Genomic DNA, 25,839 nt, shown 5'->3' on the forward strand with positions numbered 1-25,839 from the left:
TCCCAGCTAAAAAATGACTGTCATTGTCAAATAATCATTCATCGGGTAATTCAATTCTAAATCTGGTTGTAATTTATACAAATATTTGTTGCTATATGTATATAATTTTATGCGTGTTTTTGTTCTGATAAACATTTCTTTTCATTTATTCACTGAATTTAGTGCATTTTGTATGATTATTTTATGTTTGAATTACAATAACTTTATTTAATTTTACATTTTTTACCACTTATTGTACTTGTGTATGTTTAATTTATATATTAATTTTAAATCGAATGATTGTGGAAAGGTGAGAATAGCTCAAATACAACAGGAGATAGGAACCTCAATACTGGATCTTGGGGCAAAGTGTTTGTTCTCCAGAAGCCGACATTTTAGTAGGTGAAAGAGCATTTTGTAACCATGGAAATGATTTTTCTGGAAGGTTCCAGCAGTTACCCTGCCTTCAAGTAAAGGTAAAAATATGAGGCTGCAGCGTAGCCTGAAATAAGTTTAAAGCCAGTTTACGTAGTTCAGCTGTGGTAGTACTGAGTATACTTCTCGGTTGTTATAGTTTCAGACTTGAGTGTTAATGAAGCTGCGGATTTATCTCTATAATCCCCTTGCGTTATTTACAGCTATTTACCTTGCAAGATTTATTATTCCTCTAAAGTAGAATAAAGTTCTAATTTTTCCTGTTCAACTGCAACAGTTACTTAAACTGATTTATTTGAACCCGCAGTACGCAGCAACATCATTTGAGAATACAAAAATTTCATTCTACACGAGAAAGAATCATGCAATAAATTTTATATAATGTCTAGTGCTATACATGTTACAAAGTTACATAGGTGCAGACGAGAAGATGTATGTATATATAATGATGGGTTTTTGATTCCTTTATATCTTCAAAACTGAAATATTTATGTGATGCTAACTGTCGTATACACCCTGACACTTTTTTCCATTAACAAAGCATTGCTTGAAGATCTTATTCGCTTCTCATCACATAATTTCGTACATGTCTTATTGGCATTCCGTTCCTTTTTGCTTTCTTCTTCGAAGTTTTGTTTAGGCCATTTTTCCCCTGTGAATAAAAGTAATACGTAATGATAAAAGAACTTCAATAGCGTAATATTAATAATATCATAAACTTTAAGACAAAATTTTAGAGCTTAAATAACGGAACTAAGTAGATTCTTCAGGAAATGATGCATTATATAAGTCGGATGTGAGGTAATTTAAATAAAAATTTTATATTCACTACTGTAGAGATAAATAGTGTTAGGAATACTATCAGATTTCGGTATGTAATACGTTTCAGAACATGGAATGTTTACTTATGGTTAACATATCAATTTCAAAAGCTGTAGCTAAATGTTACTAATAACTCAAAATTTCTTTTAATTAGGTTCAAAAATTATTGAACTAATAGCCATTTTGATATCTCAAAATGGCTATTAGTTTCAAAACGGATTTTGTGGCGTTTCACTATAATGGCGAACCACTTTTTAAATTGTTGCCACCAAATATTATCGATGTGTATCATATTAAAAGAAATTAAATAAAAAAGAATCTGCATGTATATGTGTATGTTTCTCGTACTGTGAGAAAACGGTACCTAGAGCCATCAGATTCTGAATAACGTAATCCTCCACCCAAACATGGGCACCTGTACGCCTGAAATTTGAATTTCCAATTTGTGTTATTATCTATTTCCTATTTTTTAATGAAATTTTGATTGCAGGGAACATTTTCCTTTGAAAGGACACGAAGCGAAAATAATCGCGTGGTGACAAATCAGAAGAACACTTGCGATTGGTAATTGCATATACTTATTTTCAGCACAAAGCGTTTCTGCAAAATGGTTTTGACCCATAAGAAGGTGCATTGCAGTGCAATATAAATGTTTTCGACAGAATAAAGTAAGATAAAAAATTGTATGCTAATTTCTCAGCCATTTAATTCGCTACCCAGTCAAACATTTGAAATTGCAGCATTGTTTTGGCGTTCTTATCTTGCGGATAAACTTGCGGATGTCCCTTAATCTAAACATCTAAACACCCGTTTAATCTTTGCAGGACGAATAATACAGAGAGGTAATGATCCCTGCTTTAACTTAGACTCCAAGAACATCAAGTGAATGTAATAAGAGTAAATGAAACTCAGTTTTCATCTGCACTAGGGCTTGATAGTTCAAAAACTAGCGCATTGTGCGTTACCATATTTAAATAACCGACCATCCAGATTTATGCACGATTTCTTAAAGCAAATTTCTGAAGTAAGAAAAACCAGAAAAGCTCCGAGTACCTTTTAAACTGATATAAAATTAGCAGGTATGTCCAGAGAGATAAAACATTTTAAATTATTTTACGAGAAGAATTTTAGTAAATTCTAGAAATAATAATGCCAAAATAAATGTAACATCATTTATTACTAATTATTAGAATTTCATGTCTTCACAAAACGCAATTTGACTTTTAAAAATGCATTTATTCTAAATCTTATGTTTACATTAAAACCTATTTTCCTTTGGGAAAAAAAGGCTAGCGTATGATAATCATAGCGGCTTATTAAAATGTACACAGCAGTTTATTTCAGAAATTTATTATACAGTCCATGCCATGAAATATCTTTAGACACAAACGTCTTCAAAATCATATTTATTTTTTGGCTGCTACAGGCAGAAGTGGAGATAAAAATCTTTCATTCTAGTAAATTTTGCCGCTGTTAAAACATTTAAGCAGAAGACGTAATATTTTTGACTTATTGTTTGAGGCACTCAGAAGTATACATATGTGATGCAGAATTTCGAAATCTGCAAAAACTTTCATTGCGTATAAAATGAAGTTAGTAAAATAGTAGACAATAAAATGATAAATATAAAAACTTACTCTTATGAAAGAAAACAAGATCTTTAAAATCATTTGATTAACATTCTCCATAAATTTGATAAAACATTTCCTATATTATTATATTTACAATGAATGTTTATTAGATATACATATGTGATGCAGAATTTCGAAATCTGCAAAAACTTTCATTGCGTATAAAATGAAGTTAGTAAAATAGTAGACAATAAAATGATAAATATAAAAATTTACTCTTATGAAAGAAAACAAGATCTTTAAAATCATTTGATTAACATTCTCCATAAATTTGATAAAACATTTCCTATATTATTATATTTACAATGAATGTTTATTAGATATACATATGTGATGCAGAATTTCGAAATCTGCAAAAACTTTCATTGCGTATAAAATGAAGTTAGTAAAATAGTAGACAATAAAATGATAAATATAAAAATTTACTCTTATGAAAGAAAACAAGATCTTTAAAATCATTTGATTAACATTCTCCATAAATTTGATAAAACATTTCCTATATTATTATATTTACAATGAATGTTTATTAGACACTATTAAAAAAGGGAATAAAAAAATTCAAATCAGTGATCCTCTGTAAAGGTCCATTTGGAAATTTAAGGTTCAAAATAGCTCCTGCGTTTTATTGAAAATTGTAAGAAGATGCGTAAACCACATTTGGCATTATTACGCTTACAAAATGACAAATATACTAAATATGTCAAATTTCAAAATGGTGCAATGTATAATTCACGTATATCATCAGAAATTTTTATTTATAAACTAATTTGTTTTCAGCATACCTAGAACTATATATACTTTAAGATGATTGTAAAAGTTTTATAGATTAGAATTAAAATTTTTTTCCCCGGAAGAAGTTACATAAATTATTTTAAAGTAAATTAGAAAAATGGTATTGATTTCACTTAAATTATATATATTGAATAATACTAAATATCGAATTATGAAAGAAGAAATTAAGAAAGTTTAATTTAAAACCCTATATTATTAAATATATGCTAAATTCAATTAAAATGTCCGTGTTAAAATTTTGACAATAATTTAAAAAAGGAAATAATCCTGCAATTTTGTAAAACTTAGCAGCTTGGCGTAGTTGAAAACTGAAATATGAAAAAAAATTGGCATCTTATTTCAGGAGAAGTGATAAGGTGAGTGAATTAAAATCAAAACTAAATTTTCAGCAGACTTTCTTCCTCATAGCAAATAAAGTATCTGAAAATAGTGTTCGTGTTAATTACATGATAGCAGAAAAAATTGTTTAGCCTGGAAAATCTCTTGCTTATGGAGAATTTTCAAAAGAATGTCTTCAGAATGCAGTTGATGTACTTTGCCCATTACAGGCTCAAGTCATATCGAATATTAGCTTGCCTGGTGTGACAGTAGCTAGGCACATAGAGGATATCGCAACAGATATATTCAGTAAATTAAAATCCAAAGGCAAACAGTTTGACTTTTATTCTGTAGCGATGGATGAATCAACAGATGCAACAGATGCCGCCCAAGCAGCCATTTTTGTAAGTGGCGTTGATAGAGACAATTGTAGAGGAATTAGCCAGTGTCGTTGAACTTAAAGGTACAACACGAGGTAGAGATTTGTATTCGAGTTTGACACAAACTTTGGATAAATGTGAGTTAAACTAAAGATAAATGTGAGTAATACGAGTAATAATACGAGTAATAATCGTATATCTCCTATAACCACGGATGGAGCTAAATCAATGACTGGAGAGAAAATAGGAGTAACAACATTATTCCAATCTGATGTGAAGACAAGTGGAAATAATACTATGATGACTTTCCACTGCATCATACACCAAGAAAATTTGTGCAAGAATTCCTCTCAAACTTTGAACATGTGATGAATGTTGTTGTAAAAGTGGTTAATTTCATTCGGTCTAAAGGACTTAATCGCAGGCAATTTCAATAAATCTTGAGTGATTTGGAACCTGAATATGGTCATGTTGTGTATTACGCGGAAGTACGTTTGTTGAGCCGAGGAAAGATGCTTCAGTGCCTGTTTTCTTTCAAAAGCGAAGTTCAACAATTTATGGAATCTAAAGGGAAATCTATTCACGAGCTCAGTGATGAGAAATATTTGAGAGACTTTGCATTTCTTGCCGATATTAATGAAATCATTGAGATGACCATTTCAATGATTTGAACTGCCGCTTATTGGGAAAAGATTTACTGGTTCATAATTTTTTATTATTTTGTGAAAGCTTTCGAGAGAAAACTAATCTTGTGGGAAAGTCAGTTGCTAAATAAAAATTCCACTCACTTTCTAAAATTGATGGGGTGTGTGAAGGTCATTTCTACAACATGAAATTCAAATAATTATGTACAATGCATTCGAAATTTGAAAGAGGAATTCAAACGCAGATTTTTCCGATTTTCTCGAAAATAAAATTTTTATCAAAATGTTCTCCTCGCCATTTTCAGTAGACGTTGGAAGTGCTCCACCTGATCTTCAACACACAGTGAACAGTGTGACTACAGTAAAATGCAAGTTTCTTGATAATCCTACATGAATTTATTTTTATTCAAAATATATGACCGAAAACAAGTATCCGGGAATTCGTAAACATAGACACTTCTATCTTTGGCAGTACCTACATATGTGAACAGCATTTTAGTAAAATGAAAATCCTAAACTCATAAACAAGAACTGAATTTATCTGAAAGTAGGAACTAAGTGACTTTTTTTCCGCTTGTTGCAACTCAACTTTGCTGAGATCCGATGGCTGAGTGACGTCATCTCGAACTATGAACTCTCTCGCTTAGAGATCACGGGAACTCGGAACTGAGAAGTCGGACGCTGCGACGTGCGAACATTTAAATCTTTTCATTATGTAAATATCCTGTAACCGTTTGCGTCTTCATTAAATATGTTTGTGTTAAGAAATTTTATCATTTATGGATTATCCCTTTCAAGATTTTGCAGATGCACAGCACAGAGGAACTTCAGCCCATTGGCCTTGGCCGAACCCATTGGAACAAGGTAAACAATTTTGTTTTGCCTTGATTAATTAGTTAGAAGATAAGGATATAAATTAATAATATTGTGGCGCCATAACGTGAGGCCATTGGGTTGAATTTGAACTGAAATTTAATAGATTTTGCTTATAGCAAAAACATGGATTTAGAAAAATTAAAAAAGAAACGATCTGCTATAAGAGCAGTAGTTACGAGGCTAATAAATAAGATAGAAACATAAATTGCTAATAAGGAGGATAAAAATGTAATTGAAGAAACGGTTGCTCAGTTAATTAGTAAAGAAGAAGAACTAATCTTAGCGGATAATGGTATTGAAACTTTAATTGATGTAGCAAATTTAGAAGATGAGATAATGTCTAGAGAAGAGTATAAAAGTAAAATTATTATTTGGAAACTACGCGCGAAAAGATATTTAGATACTAATCCACATAGCGCTAATTCTACTTCAAGGGGAGCTGTCACTGAATCGCAAAACAAAATTAAACTCCCGAAATTGACCCTAGAAACATTTTCGGGAAAGGATGTGTGCTGTTGGCCTGGGCTTTGGGCGCGATTTGAGACGGCTGTACACGAAAACGAAAGTCTACATGCGGTAGATAAATTTAACTATTTAAAGTCAGTTCTTACTTCCGATGCAGAAACTGCAATACAAGGGTTGACGTTAACAGCAGAGAATTACGAAAAGGCTGTGAAAATATTAAAAGATCGCTTCGGATGCAAAGAACTAATAATAGGTACCCATATGAACAATTTCTTAACTCTGACTCCGGTTAAACGGTCTTGCGATGTGACAGCACCTCCAAAATTATATGATCGTTGTGAAGTACAAATTAGAGGATTAGAATCGTGTAATATTTTACCGGATTCGTACAGTACCTTATTGTATCCGATATTAATAAAGGTGATTCCGAATGATTTAGCACTGGAATTTAATAGGAAATATGAAGATGATAATCAGATAAAAATTACAAATTTGCTAAATTTTCTAAGGAAAGAAATAGAAAGTCGAGAACGTACAGGATTTTTAGTTAAGCCAACAGATTCTGAAGTCACTGAAAGGAAATCCCATTTTGAAAATAAGCGGCAGTTGCGAGAACGTTTTCGAGACAGCGAAAGAAATCGGGATTATAATAAGGGTAGAATTCCTTCAGCGGCAGCGTTAAACACATCACTATCCTAATAGCTGTTTATCAGACTTATGGATACTCCTTTCTGCGAATGCGGAGAGGAAGGCGACACGGATCATTACTACTTTCATTGTGTACATACAAGAACCTGGCACTTGAAGAAACCAGCGGACTGTGCCTGGGCAATGTGGACGACTAACACACTCATAAACAGAATAACCCTTGATAAAATAGAGAAAATCTCAAGTCACTGCCTAAGCAGAAACAACCGTGGATAATATTATAATGTTTCAAATGTTCAGAACTTAAAGCAGATAACCAGAATAACGCTTAGTGCCTTGCAATTATCAATATGTAAAAACTGTTATTAGTATATAATATTCAACCTTGTTACTCTGGAGTCTTCCCCGCCGTGATGGTATATAATTAATTCCGTTTGGTTCATGTCCGTAGTCAGAAGCCATCATAGCGGTGCACTCACTCACTCACTCACTCTGTTCTGAAAATCATACGATTTAATCTCTGGAGCAGATGAAGAATCAGAAGCATTCAAGGAATCGGAGCATATTAAACGCATACTGAAAGAAGGTGGATTTAACATGCGGAAGTGGAAAACGAATGAAACGAATTTACAAAGGGTATGGAATGAAGAAGATTTTTCACACGATTCGACTTATTCTAAAGTATTGGGATACATATGGAATAAGTCAAATGATACATTTTTGATAGAAATTGAAGATTTGGTAAAAGATGTCAAAAGGATAGATAACATACCCACTAAAAGGGAAATCTTGAGATTTGTAGGACGTTTCTTTGATCCACTGGGATTTTTAAATCCATACACCATTCGAGCTAGGATTTTATTGCAAGATTTATGGGAACAAAAGATAGCATGGGACAGTGAAATACCAGAAAATCTCAGAAAGAATTGGCAAAGCTGGTGTGATGAATTAGCTCACATTTCTAGTTTGGAAATACCAAGACACCAGTTTGCAGGTGCTGGGAAAAGGGATATAAAGGATGGTTTACAGTTACACTGTTTCACAGATGCGAGTCAGAAAGCCTATGGGGCTGTTCTGTATTTTCGTTATTCGAAAAATGGAGTCATTCATGCAAGTTTCATTACATCAAAATCACGAGTAGCACCTTTGAAAAAATTATCACTTCTCAGACTGGAATTGATGGGTGCCTTGATCTCCCGCTTGTCAAAATATATACAAAAGAAACTTCGGGACATTGATTTAATTGTATATATGTGGACTGATTCTAATATAACGTTACACTGGATTCGAAGTGATGTGAAAAGGTGGAAGCCATTCGTTCAGAATAGAGTGAAGGAAATACAGAAGAATTCAGATGTCTTGAACTGGAGATATACGCCTGGTGAACATAATCCAGCTGATTTGCTAACTAGAGGTGAAAATGTCAAACATCTGAAGCAGAATAGCATATGGTGGGAAGGGCCCACGTGGTTGAAAGAAGAAATGGAACACTGGCCAAAACCGAATTTATGTTCCACAAAGAACATTGAAGATTCCAAAAAGGAACTAAGAAAAACATGAAAGGAATTTTTCGTAAATTCGTGTGTTACCGAACCTTCCGAAGATTTATTTAAAGCCCAAAATTACAGCAAGTTATATCGAATTTACCGAATTACTGCGTGGTGCATAAGGTTCATTAACAATGTTAAAAATACCTCGAAATTATCAGGATGTTTGCAGGTTACCGAATTGGAAATGGCAGAAACTTATTGGATTAAACGTGTTCAGGAGCGAAATTTCACAAATAAAATACGGGATTGAAAAACAACGAGGAAATAGGTTCAACAAAGTCCATTTGTAGACGAAAGTGGTGTAATTCGTGTTGGTGGACGATTAGAAAATTCAAATTTGGATTACAAACAAGCACATCCAATCGTGTTGCCCGACAAAGATCATTTGACTGATCTAATTATTCTTCACAGTCATCAGGTGGTAGGTAACGGAGGAATAGCAGATACTTTAAATCAGATAAGAGATAAATTTTGATTGCTGAAGGCTCGTAAGAAAATTAAAAGTGTTCTGTACAATTGCAATGTCTGCAAAATATTTCGAACTAAACCTGTCATGCAAGATATGGCACCTCTCCCACCAGACAGATGCCGAGAAGCCTTTCCGTCTGAGAACTCCGGAATTGATTACGCGTATCCACTGTACGTCAAAAGTGGAAGAGAATTATCTAAGACATACGTTTTACTGTTTACCTGTGCTGTAACTAGAGCCGTGCATTTAGAACTTACGGCTGACCTTTCCACAGAAAAAATTTTGCTTGCATTTAGACGGTTCATAGCGAGAATTTGTGCCAAATAGTGTACACCGATAACGCCAAAACCTTTAAAAGAGCGAAAAAAGAATTAGAGCTATTGAACGAGGTGATGAAAAGCAATAAAGTTCAAGACGAGTTCTCTAAGCAAGGAATCAAATGGAAATTTATAGTTGAGAGGGCGGCATGGTGGGGAGGCTTTTGGGAGCGTATGGTTCAGTCTCTTAAAGCTGTTCTGAAGAGAATCTTAGGCAAATCATCCTTGACATTCAGGGAATTAGAGACAGTCATAACAGAAGTGGAAGCTATATTGAACTCCAGACCTTTAACATTTACATACTCGGATCTAGGAGAGCCAGAATCTTTGACCCTGGTCACTTCTTAATAGGAATACGATTACTATCATTGCCACAAGGAAGCTCTAAATTAACTTCAACAAAGGAGAGTCTTACACGTCGATTTAGACATCAACACTGGTAGAAATTTATTATTGGTAGAAAGAATTTGGCGAAAATGGAGGCAGGATTATTTGATGAATTTAAAATCTGCTCATCATTCTAAACTGGCGAAAACAGGAACCTGTTTGAAGAAAGGAACTATTGTATTAGTGCATGAAGATAAAATTCCACGGGCTGATGTGGAAAATGAGCATCATAATGGAAATCTTTCCTGAGAGAGATGGCAAGGTGAGAGTCTGTGCTGTCCGCTTGCCCAATGGCCATACGATTAAAAGACCAGTGCAACTACTATATCCAGTGGAGCTGGAATGTAATAAGGACAATTACAGCAATTGTCCTTCTGGGTGGGAGGATGTTGCAACTCAACTCTTGCTGAGATCCGATGGCTGAGTGACGTCATCTCGAACTATGAACTCTCTCGCTTAGAGATCACGGGAACTCGGAACTGAGAAGTCGGACGCTGCGACGTGCGAACATTTAAATCTTTTCATTATGTAAATATCCTGTAACCGTTTGCGTCTTCATTAAATATGTTTGTGTTAAGAAAGTTTATCATTTATGGATTATCCCTTTCAAGATTTTGCAGATGCACAGCACGTTTTTCCCGCTCCTGCACAATGGAAAGGAAAGGAAAATAGGTGTCTCTTTAATTCAAAATAGGTGTGTCTTTAATTACTTTGACGATGTCGCCTAACGAGTTCTCGCTTTTCCCCTCCCCTAGACCCGAAGCTTTTCGCGAGTGTTTCCGCTCTCGTGTTGTTAACACCACATGACCATTGATCAAGGAAACATAGATGCTTTTCAGAATTCATGATATAACCCCTCCAAATTGATTATGGCCCTTATTCGACACCAAAATTACTAAATTAAGTCCTTCAGTGTTTTTACCTCTTTTCACTGTGGAAGGCAGTTACCCTTTTTGTTAAATTAACATTTTGGCACTAAATTTACCTCTTTGTGGAACCCTCTTTTTGGCGATAAAATAATTCTTTCACGATGTGGGGATAAAGGCTACATGCCTAAGAGCCTCGTAATAGAACCCTTCCTTGTTCCTTGTGGAAAATAGGTTGCCATATATTAAGAAGTTCGCCAAGTGTTGTTTTTAAGTTTGCACCATCTTGGCGCAAACTGAAAAAAATGCTCCAAATTAATTTTTTCAATTTCTCCGTACATTTCGTACCAAATTTTACAAAATTTAATATTTGAGCATAATTTGGGTCGTAGAATCGAAATATGGGAAAAAATTGGTATGTTATTTCAGAAATGTCCCATTTTGTGTCAAAATACCTATGTTAGAGCAATGCTATATATAAATCTAGTATATATCTTAAGTCGAGTTAAGTATATCTTATCGCTTTCGAGACATAAAAAAAAAGCATTTGAATTTCGTCAGTCGGCTCAGTAGAACGGGAGATATAGAACTGTCCCATTTTTTTTTCGCAGTGTACGTTCAATGTTTTTAAAATGTGTACACTTTAAAATAAAACACCTCATGTGTGTGCATATATATATATGTATATACAGAGAGTGAGGTATATAGAAAATTAAACCTCAATTTGTTTTTGCACAAATTATTTCCAATTATTTTTCATTCACTTCCAACATTGATATCCTGGTAATTATTTATTAAGTTTTCCTTTAGATTAGATTCCTTTTCTCTATCTAAATATTAAAATTCTTAACTTTATCTCGTAAATAACGTCTAATCAATGCATGTACGTATACATTTGTAAATAAAACTTTAAAATTGGAACTTTAAAATTTTTAGAAGCCTTTTAAATGTTTTCAATTTTATATTGCAAACACTGTTTTAATTTATTTCAAAATATTTAGATATATTTAGTATTTATTTTACTCACAAGATCAACAGTGCTTCCATTTTACACCCCAGTTGTTTTCTTTGACTACTTTTAAATGTTCTTTCACTTTAATCAATCTTCATCTTTGATAGAAGTTATAGATCTTAATCTAAATATTACATTTTTTTCCTTAAAGCTTTCCTAAATCATATTTCCTTCAATTAAGTAGGAATGAAACAATACATTAAATTTCAGTTAAAATAGAGTTACTGTAATCAATTTACTAAGCGAGCTAATTCTTTCTACGTCATTTTATTTAATACAGAGGTTATTTACACAGTTTTAGAAGGATTATGATAAGGAATTAAAAAAACAAAATGTTTTAGAATAACATTTCTGGCAACAGCTTATTATTTTAAATGAAAAATATTGTCTACTACTTTTAAATTTGTACTTCTTTCAAAATGTCACATCTAAATATGCTAAGGACTAAAATATATGTTTTTGCACTCTCCGAAGAAACAAATTCCTATTCTAAACATTAAAACGTTACAAAATGCATAGCATCAAAATGAACGCATCATTTCTTATTGTGAACTATACAAGAATAATGAATGTCCAAAATAAATTTCTAATGTTTCTAAACTTAAATAATTGTTAAAAACATAGAATCCGTCTTCAGAAAAATAAATTACAAAGTCTTTAAATGCATCTGTAGTAACAATAAATAAAATAATGTATTAAGACTTACAACTTATAAAGCTAAAAACATAATATTTACGAGCTTTTGCAGAGGCATGTGGCTCAATAGCAGGAGATAACAGGAAATTCGTTGTGACCCTTTATGAAGCAGGTACTTTACCTAAATAACTTCAACAAAAAATGGTCTATTTATTATCGAAAATGGATTGAACAAAATCTACAATATATTAGTCAATCCAAAGGCAATTCCAATAAGAGGTTTCTGACTGTCGCAAAATTCCCTTACAGTGGAAAATCTCTACATATAATAAAAGAAAGAGTCTGTCTGTGTGGGTGTGTGTGTGTGTGTGTCTTTCGTTCGTTCAGCGCGTAAACTAATAGACCCACGGCTACGAAATTTGGTACATAGGTGCATTTAGACAAGAGCCAGTGCACCTCGAAGCGATTTTTTCGAAATTCGAATTCGAATTTTTTTTTTTTTTTTTTTTTATGTTTTGTGACGAAATCGCGTCATTTTGAGACATAATGGGCTATAGGAAAGCGAGATTTTACTCTACACACTCCATTTTCACATCGTCATGAAATGTAGGTACTTAGCTATTTTACGAACTTAAAATAAATTTCATGTTTCAATAAATCGATTAAATACGAATTTATTAACAAAGTGAGTTTAACACCTTTTCAACGGGATTTTTTCTAAAAAAGTTTATTTTTAAAAAGTTACAGTTTATTTTTCTTTCATTTTTGGACACGTTAAACTTTCATTCTTGTGACTGCTTTTACAAAAAGAATTTTGGAAAAATGATAATATTTTGTATTTTAAAAAAAAATTTAAATGAAGCTTCTGAGTACACTTCTCACATCTTTAAAAATGTGATTTTGGCAACAATTTTCCTTTCTTATTGTTTTTGATGAAATCGCATCATTTTAAATAGTTTTATTCTTTTAGAAATATGGGTTTGGCAACAATTTTTCATTGTATTTCTTATGTCACTGTTTTTAAGAGATTGGCATATTTCATTGTCATTTTATATATATATAATACATTTTTATTGATTTTTATTTTGATAAAGTTGTTCTGCAGAGTAAAATTGTGAACGGAATTTTTTGCTTTTTGAGTTTCTTTCATGTTACTTTTTGCTTATTTCACCGTCTGTAAGATATTGAAAACTTTTGCATCTTTTTTTTTCCTTCAACGGAAAGTTGGTTAATTTTTTTATTAGGATAATTAATATTTGTATTAAGGAATATAGCTTATTTCATTGTAATTTTTTTCTCTTGAAAATATAAGATAAAATATCATTAATTATACTTTGCTTTTCAGAATTTTTTGTTTTTTGTATTCTTTTATGTTAATTATTGCTCATTTCACTGTTTTTAAGATACTGAAAAGTTTTGAGTGATTTTTTTAGGAAACAAAGTTCTTAACCTCCTTTATACCATTTGAGTTAAGATTTTGCAAAGTGAGGTTGGTTAGTTTATTTATTAGGATAATTAATATTTATATTAAGGGATATTGCTTATTTCATTGCAATTTTGTTATACGTAATAACTTTTTTTATAAAGTTGTTCTGCAGAGTAAAATTCTACGCTGTTTTTAAATTTAACGTTTGGTGTTCCCTTCATCCATTTTTCCGGTACATTTAAAAGCCAGACGAAGGCTGGCAGCGAAGCTGCTAGTTAAAAATAAGATGCTTGGGGTAAATATTAAAATCAACTCTGTATGCTACTAAGAGAAAATTCTATTTCCGGTATTTACAAAAAAATCCTTTTCTTGATCCCAACGACTTTGAAGGATTGAAACTTCACAAGATAAAACAACAAGTCGTACTTTAAAAAGTACCACTGCAATCCTTGATAAAATGAGGACTATTACAGGTATTTACGTTTCAACGTTTACGTTTCAACGTTTACGTTTTTAACGTATTCCTAAGACGTCCCTTGGCGTTTCACCTCTGCACTATTGTGTTTTTGGTTTCTTGAAAAGAACACTTTCTAAGCGCAAACCCACTTCGATTGATAGACTTTTAGGAAAATAGTGGAAGAAGAATTGAAATCAATACCCCTGGAAGTTTTACGAATAACCCTTCTATTATGGAAACAACGATGCAGACTTATAATCCAGAAAATAGGCTGTCATATCGGATATTTAAAAAAATAATGTTTACATTATAAAGGGCAGCGAAATCGTTCAAGAAATTTTTTAAATATCTCATACGTTTTTAATGTATTATTAAATTTTTTAACTAAGATCGTTTAATTAATTTTTTTCATTAAGAGCTCCACCTCCACCAATTATTAGTTGATATATATGTAAAATATATAAGCTCCGACTTTTCAAAAGAGAGCGTTCAAAGACTGCATTCATGTGTAGGTTGGGGAGTAGAGCTTTTATACGTATAATTGCGTGCTTATATACGTAAGCAATGTATGTAAATGCATTCATGCGCGTACATACTAAAATATTGTATTCTATTGTGCTGTTGCAATTGCCTATTTTCATATATAATATTAATCATATAATGACAAATTGTAATATTTTTATCGCTATATAAAAATTAACATATTACCAGGAGGACTTGTTCTGCCAATGCGGCGCTGAGTCAAACATATTAGATAATACGTAGACTTCATTGTACGGAGGTCAGATTATGTATACATCATGACGGAACAGAAGTCATATCAGTGATACAAACAGGAAAGCGCAAGGTGATCTACAGCTTGATGGTAATTTACGGCTAACTCATATATCACCGGTATACGGCTAAGCAGTAAATACAAAAATGAATAAATAAATAAAATAATTAAAATTAAATCGAACCGCAATGTTGTTGGTCAAAGCTATTGATCACTGTTAACAATTGATCACTGCTACAAGTTGACGTAATTGATGGTTCGCAGATAAGTGTAATAAATTTAGATAATTAAATTTTTTTAATAAATTTAGCTGAGCGATAATCGTGCTCTAGATCTATAGATTCGTTATTAGTGAGATATGGATAGCCACAGTCAACCCATATGGCACTGGTATGGAGGAATGCCGTAAATTTAGAGAGATTTTTAAAATCGGAATTATCTTGAAAACCATCGTTGACCATACCGAAGAACATCAGTCACCATCAAATTTAATCAGTAATCTACATCGTTGTTCACGATTAATCTACTAATTTCCTTAATCTTACATGGAACCTAGCCTTTCCTATTGAGAATTCCATTGCGGAAGGAAGGTCTGTTCCTTCTACCATGGCGAGTTCTCCTAGTGAAGCTGTTGCTACGTCCATTTGTTAATAGGGAAATCCGGAGTTCGAATACGACTGGGGATGTTTTCCTGTTTCCTGCTCCAAGAATTTGATAGCTGTACAACCTGTGTGCAGAGTATTTGCTGACAGTGGGAATATTTGAAAATGGAAATGGGTGCAAGTAGATGTTATCGTAACGTAATTGTAAAGTAGCAAGTAGTATGACACTTCAGAAAGTTTAGACAATTAGTTAAATTTAGTTAGATTCAATTAAAGACGTTTCTACCATAAACAAAAGTTGAGATACCGTTCTTTAGGGACTGAACAACGAATTTGCTGATAAAAAAACACACAAGTTGAAAGTTGATCTTAAGAAGAATCCGAATAATACTTCAGCTCTTTGTTTCTATACTTCTCTTCCCTTTGTAATTTGCATAATTTAATTAGCTGTTTTACCATGTTAAAATTACTTATCTTAATAAATAATAAAAGAACTTACCCAATCATCTTGTGCCTGGTTTCTAGGATCTAGTGCTCTGTCTTCAGATCCGTTTGCTTTTAGAGCGTCAGCATATAGATAAGAATTGAAATCTGTCAGTATGGCTTCACGTCCTTTAATTCCCATTCCATCAACTCGACTTTTAGAGAGATTCTTGCTTCGCATCTTCAGGCTTTCCGCTTCAGCAGATCTCTTCTTTACCTGTTATAATGAGTTAAAATTGCTTTCGTAAAGGGTTTTAAGTATGAATTTATTTAGAGATACCTTTTTATGTCTTATCTTAAGTATAATTATTGAAAGGAAATATGAGAACCTTCAGCTTATTATCACATCCTAAGATTGAACAGCCAACCAGCGACTGAGTGATAAAGTCACTGAACAAGGGTAGTTCAATACGAAATTCGAATCCCGGGGAACGGGCTGGGGGCGTTTTCATAGTCTTCGCCATATGTAACATGTTTACGAGTCAATTTTCCTTAGAAAGTCATCCACGAAGCATCCCTTCCCTTAGGCAGATAACCCTCGAGTGCTTTACCACAATTAAATAAACCAAACTTATCCTAAGATTCAACTAGTGTTTACGCATCATTTAACCACCTTAAGTAGAAGTCGCCATATTCTGGCAACCATACGCATAACCATTCTTCAGGCAGTCAAGCTCATAAGACCCATATCACACACGCATTTGTTTCAGAAGAACAACTGTTTCGACAATTTTTCTGCGTGGTTTACTATTGAAAGAAAGACGCGCGATTATTTCCTTCCTTTCGAAAAAAATTCTAAGTTGTTCGTTTTCAACCAATCAGCTATCGTCTTCGAATGCTATTAGCTTGTTTGTAATGGAGAACCGGTTTTCCCTGTGTTAACTCCAAGGCGATTTGTGGTGACTGGCTGTTGACAAAGCAGAAAAATTCTTCCTAACAGTGTTCTTCCGAAACAGTTCTTCTCGCAAACAACTTCGCAATTTTCATATGCTTTCATTTTATTGTATTTCAAGTTCCAACGATTTTTATAAACAAATCGTGATATGTTTTGCCTTAAATTTGATTTTAAAATACTCATTTATGGAATTTGCTAGCAGTGGGAGAAAGTGCAGTAAAACACAGAATTTTGCCGCAAATTCTCGAAAGTGAACAATGAGAAAGACGCGTTTAGTATATACTCGAAGTTGCCGATTTTTGCGCTCTTCTTTGCAGTTCTCTGATATTTTTTTAGCAAAAACAGATCGCTGTATACTTTGAAAAATTGTGCGAAAAATTGCAGATAGATTTGAAGAAGAAAGCCAGCGTTTTATATTTCTTAATCTATCACGTAATCCTTGTTTAATGTTTAAAATTTGTATTTTAGTTTGCCAAAGTGTGTTTTCTTTTCATATGCTGATAGTATTTGCCGATCTGCAATAAATATCGTGAGTTTAGAATTTAAAAAAAAAAAAAAAAATCGTGAAAACCACCAGCTAGAGTCTAATTGGTAATTTTTACCTTCTCATGTGTTAAAAATCGCCAAACTGCGCGAAGGTGATTGCGTTAATACGTAAGTACCGATTCAAGATCGTTTTTAAATAGAGTCGCACCTAACTTTACAAGCTATAAAATCCACATTTAATGAAAATATATTCTTTTAGTACCTGAGGGAGATTTTCATACTGGACATTTTCCTTATTTGTTATTTGAATACAGGTTTTTCGATCGAATAACATACAGATGTTAAAGTTATGTACAATTACAGAAGATAAAATGAAATAAGTATAATACGTCTGGGAAATTATTATATTTCTTCAGTATTTCTCTAGATGATAGTACAAGATAATGAAATATAATTACGCAGAACTCTCGATCATCTTTACTTGTTAACGCACTATTATATGCAGGTAATTTGAAAGTGGTGTAGATATATATGTGTGTGTGTGTATGTATATAAATTTAAGTGGTTTTTAGACATTTTAATGGAACGTCATATAATATAGTGTTTGAAATAGGATGTAGTTTAAAGGTAATAAAACGTGGGCACATTAGCCTAAGATTTAATGAAATTGAAAACCAGTCTTACATATAAAAAATTTTCAGTTTTATTCTGCTAAAGAGGTTTGGATATTTTCCCTGCACGTTTATTTTATAAGTACGGCAAATATTGCCTAATGTTATGATGAAATTTGTTACCTGTCTACACATTCTACTGCTCCACCAGGGCTTATGCTTATTCTTTTATACTTACCTTTACTTTATTTTTCTTCCAGCTCTCGTACTTATTAATTTTCAGTCACTGGATTTAGACTATCGTAATTTAATAAATCTCGCATTCTTTTTTTTTTTTTTTTTTTTTTTTTTTTTTTTTTAATGTTGCCTTGAAGACAAGAGCAAATTTCAAAGTCTCTTTTCCTTCAGGTATATCAGCTTTAGAGAATAATTTCAAGCTTCTTTTTTCAATGAGAATGAATAATGGATGATGCGTACCTGAATGATTAAAAGTTCAATGCACAATTTACCTCTGTTTTAAAATAGCACTTGCTGGAAATGGGCAAACAACCCTTTTTGTATCGGGCTTGGATAAATATGCTTTTGAATAGACCGGGCAGTTCAAGATATAAGCTCCTGAAACTCAGCCACGAGGAAATATGACAATATTTATAACTTCACGAATCTCGCGTGAATCTTCGAGATAAAATTAAATGGCGGATTTCTGAATATTATTATGCAGTTCACAGTTAAATATACAGTACGTTAGATCTTGGTCTTTCTCAAACTTAAAAATGCTGCAAAGAATTTCTGCCTCTCAACCGGTATAGTGATCATTGACACTGACTGCTGCATTGACAGGCCTAGTTTCGAATACCGGAGAAGGCATGGATGTTTACAAGTGTATAATACATAGCAAGGGAGCATTCAAAGTACAACACGAGCCAAACGTCCTACCGAAAGGCTTTTGATAGGAGTGACGTCGGACCGTCACTTACTTTTACACTTTTACACCTTCGAGATGACGTCCGACATCCAGGCATGTATACTGCATGGAATCTGAGCGTCATCTCAACGGAGAGAATCATAATTTTTGCCATACTACAGCCTCTGCTCAGAATGGCAGACCAGATAGTACCTGTGGCTACACTAAATTTATAAAATTTATAATAATTGTTACAGTTCTTAAGGTAATAAGTGTTACAAAGAAGTATGGCATTATCGCAGTAATATATGTCCCATATATAAGCAGATATGAATACATAAATACATTATGCACATGCATCTATAAAAATAAATTTAATGTTCAAATGAACTAATAGTTTGATGGAAATGAAAGCACATTCACGAGTATACAGAGATTAACTTAAATTAGAGGACGAGTAATTCATTCCACTGTCACTCACTCCATCCATCCATACCTCAGTACACTTATGTGTGTTTTACATGTAGAAAATAATCCTTAATATTCCTAAAAATAATACCTATTCACATTCCGAATTAAATTTAAAAAACGAAAATCACATATATGCAAATAAATATATTAGACACAGACATTCTCTATCACTAGAAAAAAAAAATAGAAATATATAAATACAAATAAATATAAAATGCACTCACATTCTAGCTTACATTAACAAAAAGTAGAAGAAAAAGAGATCATACTATAAGGTATTTCTCCCATTTCCCTAGCGTGCCTTCGTGGTGTAACGGTAGCACGCTGGGCCGGTATTCCAGCGGTCCGTGGTTCGATTCCCGGCGAAGGCGGTTGCATATTTTTCATCTTTTCTGCTTCCAATTAACCTAATGACTCTATAATGGCGCCCGAACTAAAAGGGTTGTGGATGATGATTCTCCGCACCCAGGATTTGGCGACTAGGTCCCCTAAAACCCTAGTCGCCCTTTAAAAAGGGGAGTATATAAGGTATTTCTCCCACTTCCCTAGCGTGCGTTCGTGGTGTAACGGTAGCACGCTGGGCCGGTATTCCAGAGGTCCGTGGTTCGATTCCCGGCGAAGGCGCTGTTAATTTTTCATCTCTCCGGCCTAAAAAAAAAAAAAAAAAAAAAAAAAAAACACCCTAATGATTTTACAATACGAACTGAAGTGTCATACATATAACAAACAACACAATGAAGTTATGCACAGGAAAGGTTATAACTACAAACACTGGAACATATGTGAGTATTAGAAAATAGTAGAGCAAAACCATTCGCAGTACATAAGTGCCAGGGAAAACTGGAGTACTAAACCAACTGCCAGCAGTGCTATTTTCTTCTGAATTGTAGGATTATTTATTGTGCATTCGGCTCATGCCGAAAGGTCAGTGTCTATCGGTTTCATTAGATGCACAGAGCCTGTGTAAGGATAGTAAAGACTTAGGTGATCAGGGCTACCGACGCTTCCACAGCGGCACTGGTCACCGTCTTTGCGGCGTAAAAGGTACAAAAATAGGTACCAAATGCACCACGAATCCGTAAAATACTGTAAATGCTGAGTTGGTATTTAGTGAATTGGTGCTGACTTAAGTAACTAAAACCCTTCTCCCATTTCAGTTACGTTTTCCCTCTTTCTTGCCATTTGCGAAGAAAATGCTGAAAATTCCCTTTTTTACATGGTAGGCGAGATTAAGAATATCTCTTTTAGGAGCATCTCGTCAGCCTTTCCGTTGCCTGTTATTTATGTGTAATCTGAAACGGGACCCAAATCCAGTGTGACTTGATGGGGATTGGAAAGGCCAAAATGTAGCTGTGGTACGTGCCTGATAGTTGGACTTTTGCTCCGATTCTCTGCAACATTTGCCAGGCTAGAAGCAGAGTCGAAGAAAATGAAAGAAAGTGATTTTGCATAAATAATAGCTGCACCAACGGCAACCAGTTTTGCCTAAACGGAACTATTATTACATAGTGCTGAGAATGCGCAGCCATATCATTATGTATCCCTTAGTATCCATAGCGGATTCGATATTTTGGAATCATCAGTATAGGCTGTAATTCGGAGAATTGTTCACCGTTATATATAAGTCATTACTGGCAGATTGACGTGCTTAGCAGTGTGCAATGCCCCAATATAACAAGCATCAGCGGTGTGCAACAGAGCAAAATGTTGTCATGCATATATAAAATCTTCAAGGCCCCTGTACGGCCATGTAAAGTACTCTCAAATGCAAAATAAACTAGAGACACGGCCCTCGTGGGCCCCCTAGGGATGCTGCGATAGATAGTTGTAGGACCCGGACATTACCCGAGAAGTCTTTGTAAGACGGACGGCCCTGCTGTAACCTGTACCAAGCAGGACAGTCTCCGACGTCCTTTTTCTTTGATAACCCGTAGACTTCCAACACGTTGGCGTCTACTGATGGTTACACCGTCATTTAACCACTTTGTATAAATACAGGGGCATATCATAAACACTGTAGCAATCGTGCAGTTTTGGAGACATTCGTTCCTAGTCTTCGGGCCATTACAATCTGCCCTGTATCAAATTCGCTTAGATTAGTAACCTTTACCCTCACTCACAAAATTAAGTGCAAAAATGATTCCTTACCTTCTCCAACAGCAGTTAAGTACCATTCCCACTTAATCTCGTCCCCTTCACGTCATCCATACGAGTTCATGGAAAAATGTGGGGATGGTCATAATATTTTTCCTCTTCAGTGTGTTAACACTACGGTGATATGTAACACTTTCAGTTATGTCCCATTGTAACTGCATATATACAATATCTAAATTGTATGCATTTTTATATAATGATGTGCAACACTCTTTTTATTAGAGAGTTACGCCCCACCAGCGGCCGAGCGGTAAAGTCGCTCAACACTGGTAGTTCGGTCCGAGGTTCGAATCCTGTGAACGGGCCGGCTGCATGGGTGTTTTCGTGGTTTTTCCCATGTGTAATGTGTATACGAGCCAGTTTTCCCTAGTAGGTCCTCCACGAAGGCATCTCTCCCCTTAGGCAGATAACCCTCGAGGCTTTGCCGTAATTAAATAACCTAACCTAACCTATTAGAGAGTTTCAAGTTAAAGGATAGAATATTCATCTAGGGATATATGTAAATCTGAAAGTGCTATTATTTCCCTAGAAAGTATACTTAAACTTAATTCCATTAAAAATACGATTGCTCTAATTAAACAGAAACTGTTAGTTTAATGCATTTTATTCTTAATGTAAATTTTTATTCTTAAAATGATTAATTAATTATTAAATGGTTAATCAATTCTTAATATTTTATTCTTAAAATAAATTAAATTCTTTAATTGCATTTAAGTATACAGAATGAGTCAGATATATGGAATAATGTAATGTGTTACAGCACATGGTACAGGAAAATGGTGAATGGTACACTAAGTATTAAATTTAAAGCTTCATTTTTGTCCGTTACACAAATAAAGTAACGCTGGTTATATTTGTATATTGTTCTTTAGTTCCAAAGCATGAATTTCGAATAGCACTATTTCACTTCCTTGAGACACAATACTTGTGTTACACGATGCAATTAAGCATGCAGAAATTTTCACTCAAATACTGTTGATCATAAGCATATTTTGCCTATGACTTGCTTCACATACAAAAGTTAAATAATTCCTCCATGATATCCTACATTTAACATATCATCCTGTGAGGTTAATGTTTATACGAAATGGTGGTGTATGCAATAAAATTGAATTTCCCACTTAAGTTTTTTTCATTATTTAAAAAACGTCAATCGTGGAATTTTACAATCGCACGAAGCTTTCTATTTAAGTGGTAAATTATTAACATAGAGTGTATGTCTTTCAAACCAAAGAAGCATACAATATAGTAATGATGGCAAAATAAACATTTTAAATTGTATTTTATAGCTAAGGAGGAAACGTCCAATCGATATGAAATTCGCATTACAGGATATATCGCCAAAAGGCAACAAAATGTTAGTAGAGCATTATGTACAAAAACCATGTCCGCCTGAAATGCATTGGAGAAGCGATATAAAAAGAAAAAAAAAATTTAAACAAGTGAAAGAAATTCATGTCAATATCTACATTGAGAAAACAATTAATATTTGGAGCAATTTTATCGTATTTTACATTTTTTTAAAGTTTTTTACATGGATTCTTCCAGAACACCTTTATTGCTGATATGTATTTGGGCGCACCTAATTATTTCATCAACATTATTATTAGACATTTACAGTCCTTTGGACCCAAGGGTGATGACTGGCGTCAATACAGAATAATTGGGGATCCAGAACATTATACATGTAAATGTGGGCATACCTAGAAGTTCTAAATTAATCAGCAATAATAGATGGTTATGCATTGGCCATTATGCAAAATCTCGATACTATTCTATGTAGGGCCGTTTTCTGTACTGTTACCTAAAAATGCATATGTACTGAGCAAATTCAAATACTCTTTCAAAATGCCTGCAATTCTTGTTGACAGAGCTGTAAGGATCTTTACTAACGTTTATTTTATTTTAAATCTTTACTATCACTTCTTATTTTCTACTTCCGGCCAGAATTAAAAGCTTTAACTTATTTATGCAAATTTGTCTTGCGAACGCCAAGTACTTAAGTTGTGGCTTTTTGCCAAGCAAGAGAGAGGAAGGAGTGATTAGGAGCAGGCCGCTTGCCATAGCAGTTTTACTCGGTTGCTGGTTGCCTTCAAGGCCAGAGGTTTAATCCTCTTGATAATTTTAAACGTATCGTAGTGTTAACAGTTCTTTGTACTACATACGGCCTTTCTGTTAATATACGGCCAATCTTCAAGTAGACACTTGTTTATTAATCCAAAGTTAGTTTAGTTAGAGTTTAGTTAATATTTTTATATTCTTACGTTCAGACCACAAGTGGTTGGTCTCTGTATTCCGAAGTCCGGAAATCATTGTAAAGAGAGAAAAATAAAGGGTTTCGTATACCCTTCCTGTGTATCTTGTTTTCTTCCCACATTTATTGAACATAGCTTTAGTAAGCTCCCTGTTCCGAGTCAGGTCATTTAATGTTCCCAAAGCAAGTAAGGAGGAACACTGAACCTGATAGAGCTACAAAACTCTGATTTCACATGTTTCGTGTTAATAGTAGCATAACTTCTTGAATATAATACTCGCTTAGAATCTTACTAATATGTTTTACACCTTCAAACAGCCGGACACGTGCTAGATTCATTAGAAATTATGCCCGACCTGTCGGTCATTCAGCCATTTTATCACCGAAATCATTATCTAGTGTGCTTTCATGATGACGACAGGTTTCATATCCCCAAGAAAAAAGATATTCTGTGTCAGTTTTTATGGAGAACATAATGGGGGATAGTTTCGAAGGGTCTTCCCCCTTTCCCTTGCAATCAACATCTCAAGAGGACTTTAGGCTAGACAGTATTTTAAATGACCCAATGCCAAATAGGTATCACACATTTTATAAACATCCATTCCATTTTTTTGAATGCGAAATGCCTGTATAAAATCCAGTTCACCAATGGAAGATTAATTCTAATCCATTCCATCTCTAGGATTCAAACTCAGGCTTAAGTCTATGGCAGTCGGCTTCTTAAAGTGTAGTTAGTTGGACGGAAGTCTTACGAATATAGTACTTGTATATATTTGTACATGTCAGATTGCCTTGACACTTACTGTTAATTTACATTTAGTATAGTGTTGTAAATATTATTACCTAGTATAAAGAAACGTTCGTAAAGCGTGTAAAAGCTATTCTACTGTACACTGCTGCTGAACATTTAGCAGGATAATTTTGTTTAACGAGCAGCGACATTGTAAATATATGACTGTTGCGTATTTACAGCTATTATTTTCAGATGTCTGTGTTATACACTGCATGTTTGCGGTATTGTAATGCATATTGCTTAATAACGTTTATCAGTTCAGTTTTATTCAGCGCACATTGCGCATTTCGTATCAACTATAACTCCCCTTTTAAGTACTTGTCTAATTTTTCCTGTTAGCTGCACCACTAAAATCCTGATTCTTTTTTGGTTGCCATGTGCTTACAGAAGCTTTATAAATATTCTACTGTTGGAATAAAGTTGAAATGCGCTTCATGGGTGTCGACTATACAATTGATGGACCTAAAATGCTATAATGTGAAGTACATGTCACTTTAATAGTTCCTGTCTTTCTTAAAATTATTACACTCTTTATGGTCAGCAGTGTGAATCAATAGTAAGGAATCCAACAAGGCCTTTGAATGAAATGTAAGTAATGCTATTTCTAGTGGTTCCAACATAGGCATATTAACATAGCTTAATATGTTTTCAATTTAGAAAATATAAATTAAAGAAAATTGAAAATTCAAAGTTACTTTAAGAAAAATACCGGAATTTAATTAAAATTTAAGTTAACAAACATTATTTATTCGTAAAAAGCGAATTTAAACAAAATTAAAAATTTAAATTTAAATTATGAAATTTCAATTGTAAACAAATAAATGATTAATCATTGCTGCGAAATAATCTACAAAATCATTTAAATTCTGAGAGTTCTACAATATTATTTAAATCATTTAAATCTACAATATCATTTAAATTCTGATCTAACATAAATCTCTAGATAAATGTCTAATATTTTTTATAGCATGGTTTACCTTTATGTGCATTTAACTTATTTTCGAGACGCTGAGTTTTAATATTACTATTTAAATTTAATGAATGAATCATAATTTCTGTTCTCTCAAAATTAAAATTCAGTTATTTGGTTTGACAGTTCAATTTCTTTTTCTTTAAAGATGTTTCATTTCAAGTGCAGTTATAGAATAAATTTGGTTTTTGATGTTCTACATTAAAGAATTGGTTGCACGAAAGATCTTTCCCTGAAAGTGAATATAAAGAATTTTACTCCCTGCAGTATAATAATACCTTCTTTGAGATACAGCAAAACAGGAGTACTTGAGATACAGAAGCTTGAGATA

The 25,839-nt window shown here is 33.5% G+C and overlaps 1 protein-coding gene across 1 annotated transcript in view; it reads right to left on the bottom strand.

Annotated features, from left to right (window-relative positions):
* Nucleotides 1–808: 808 nt before the first annotated feature.
* The window catches only part of LOC118192283 (uncharacterized), a 58,963-nt gene continuing 33,932 nt past the window's right edge, over nucleotides 809–25,839 (bottom strand). Inside the window, exons 7-8 of the mRNA XM_085819661.1 lie at nucleotides 15,987–16,187; nucleotides 809–1,066 (exon numbers count right to left, since the gene is read on the bottom strand). Of these exons, the coding sequence (XP_085675787.1) occupies nucleotides 971–1,066; nucleotides 15,987–16,187 (297 nt within the window). The 3' untranslated portion in view covers nucleotides 809–970. The remainder of the gene's footprint in view (nucleotides 1,067–15,986; nucleotides 16,188–25,839) is intronic.

The sequence above is a fragment of the Stegodyphus dumicola genome, chromosome 6 (assembly GCF_044657685.1).
Source record: "Stegodyphus dumicola isolate Sdum_Otavi_A_Nest chromosome 6, ASM4465768v1".
In the NCBI taxonomy this organism is placed as follows: domain Eukaryota; kingdom Metazoa; phylum Arthropoda; class Arachnida; order Araneae; family Eresidae; genus Stegodyphus; species Stegodyphus dumicola.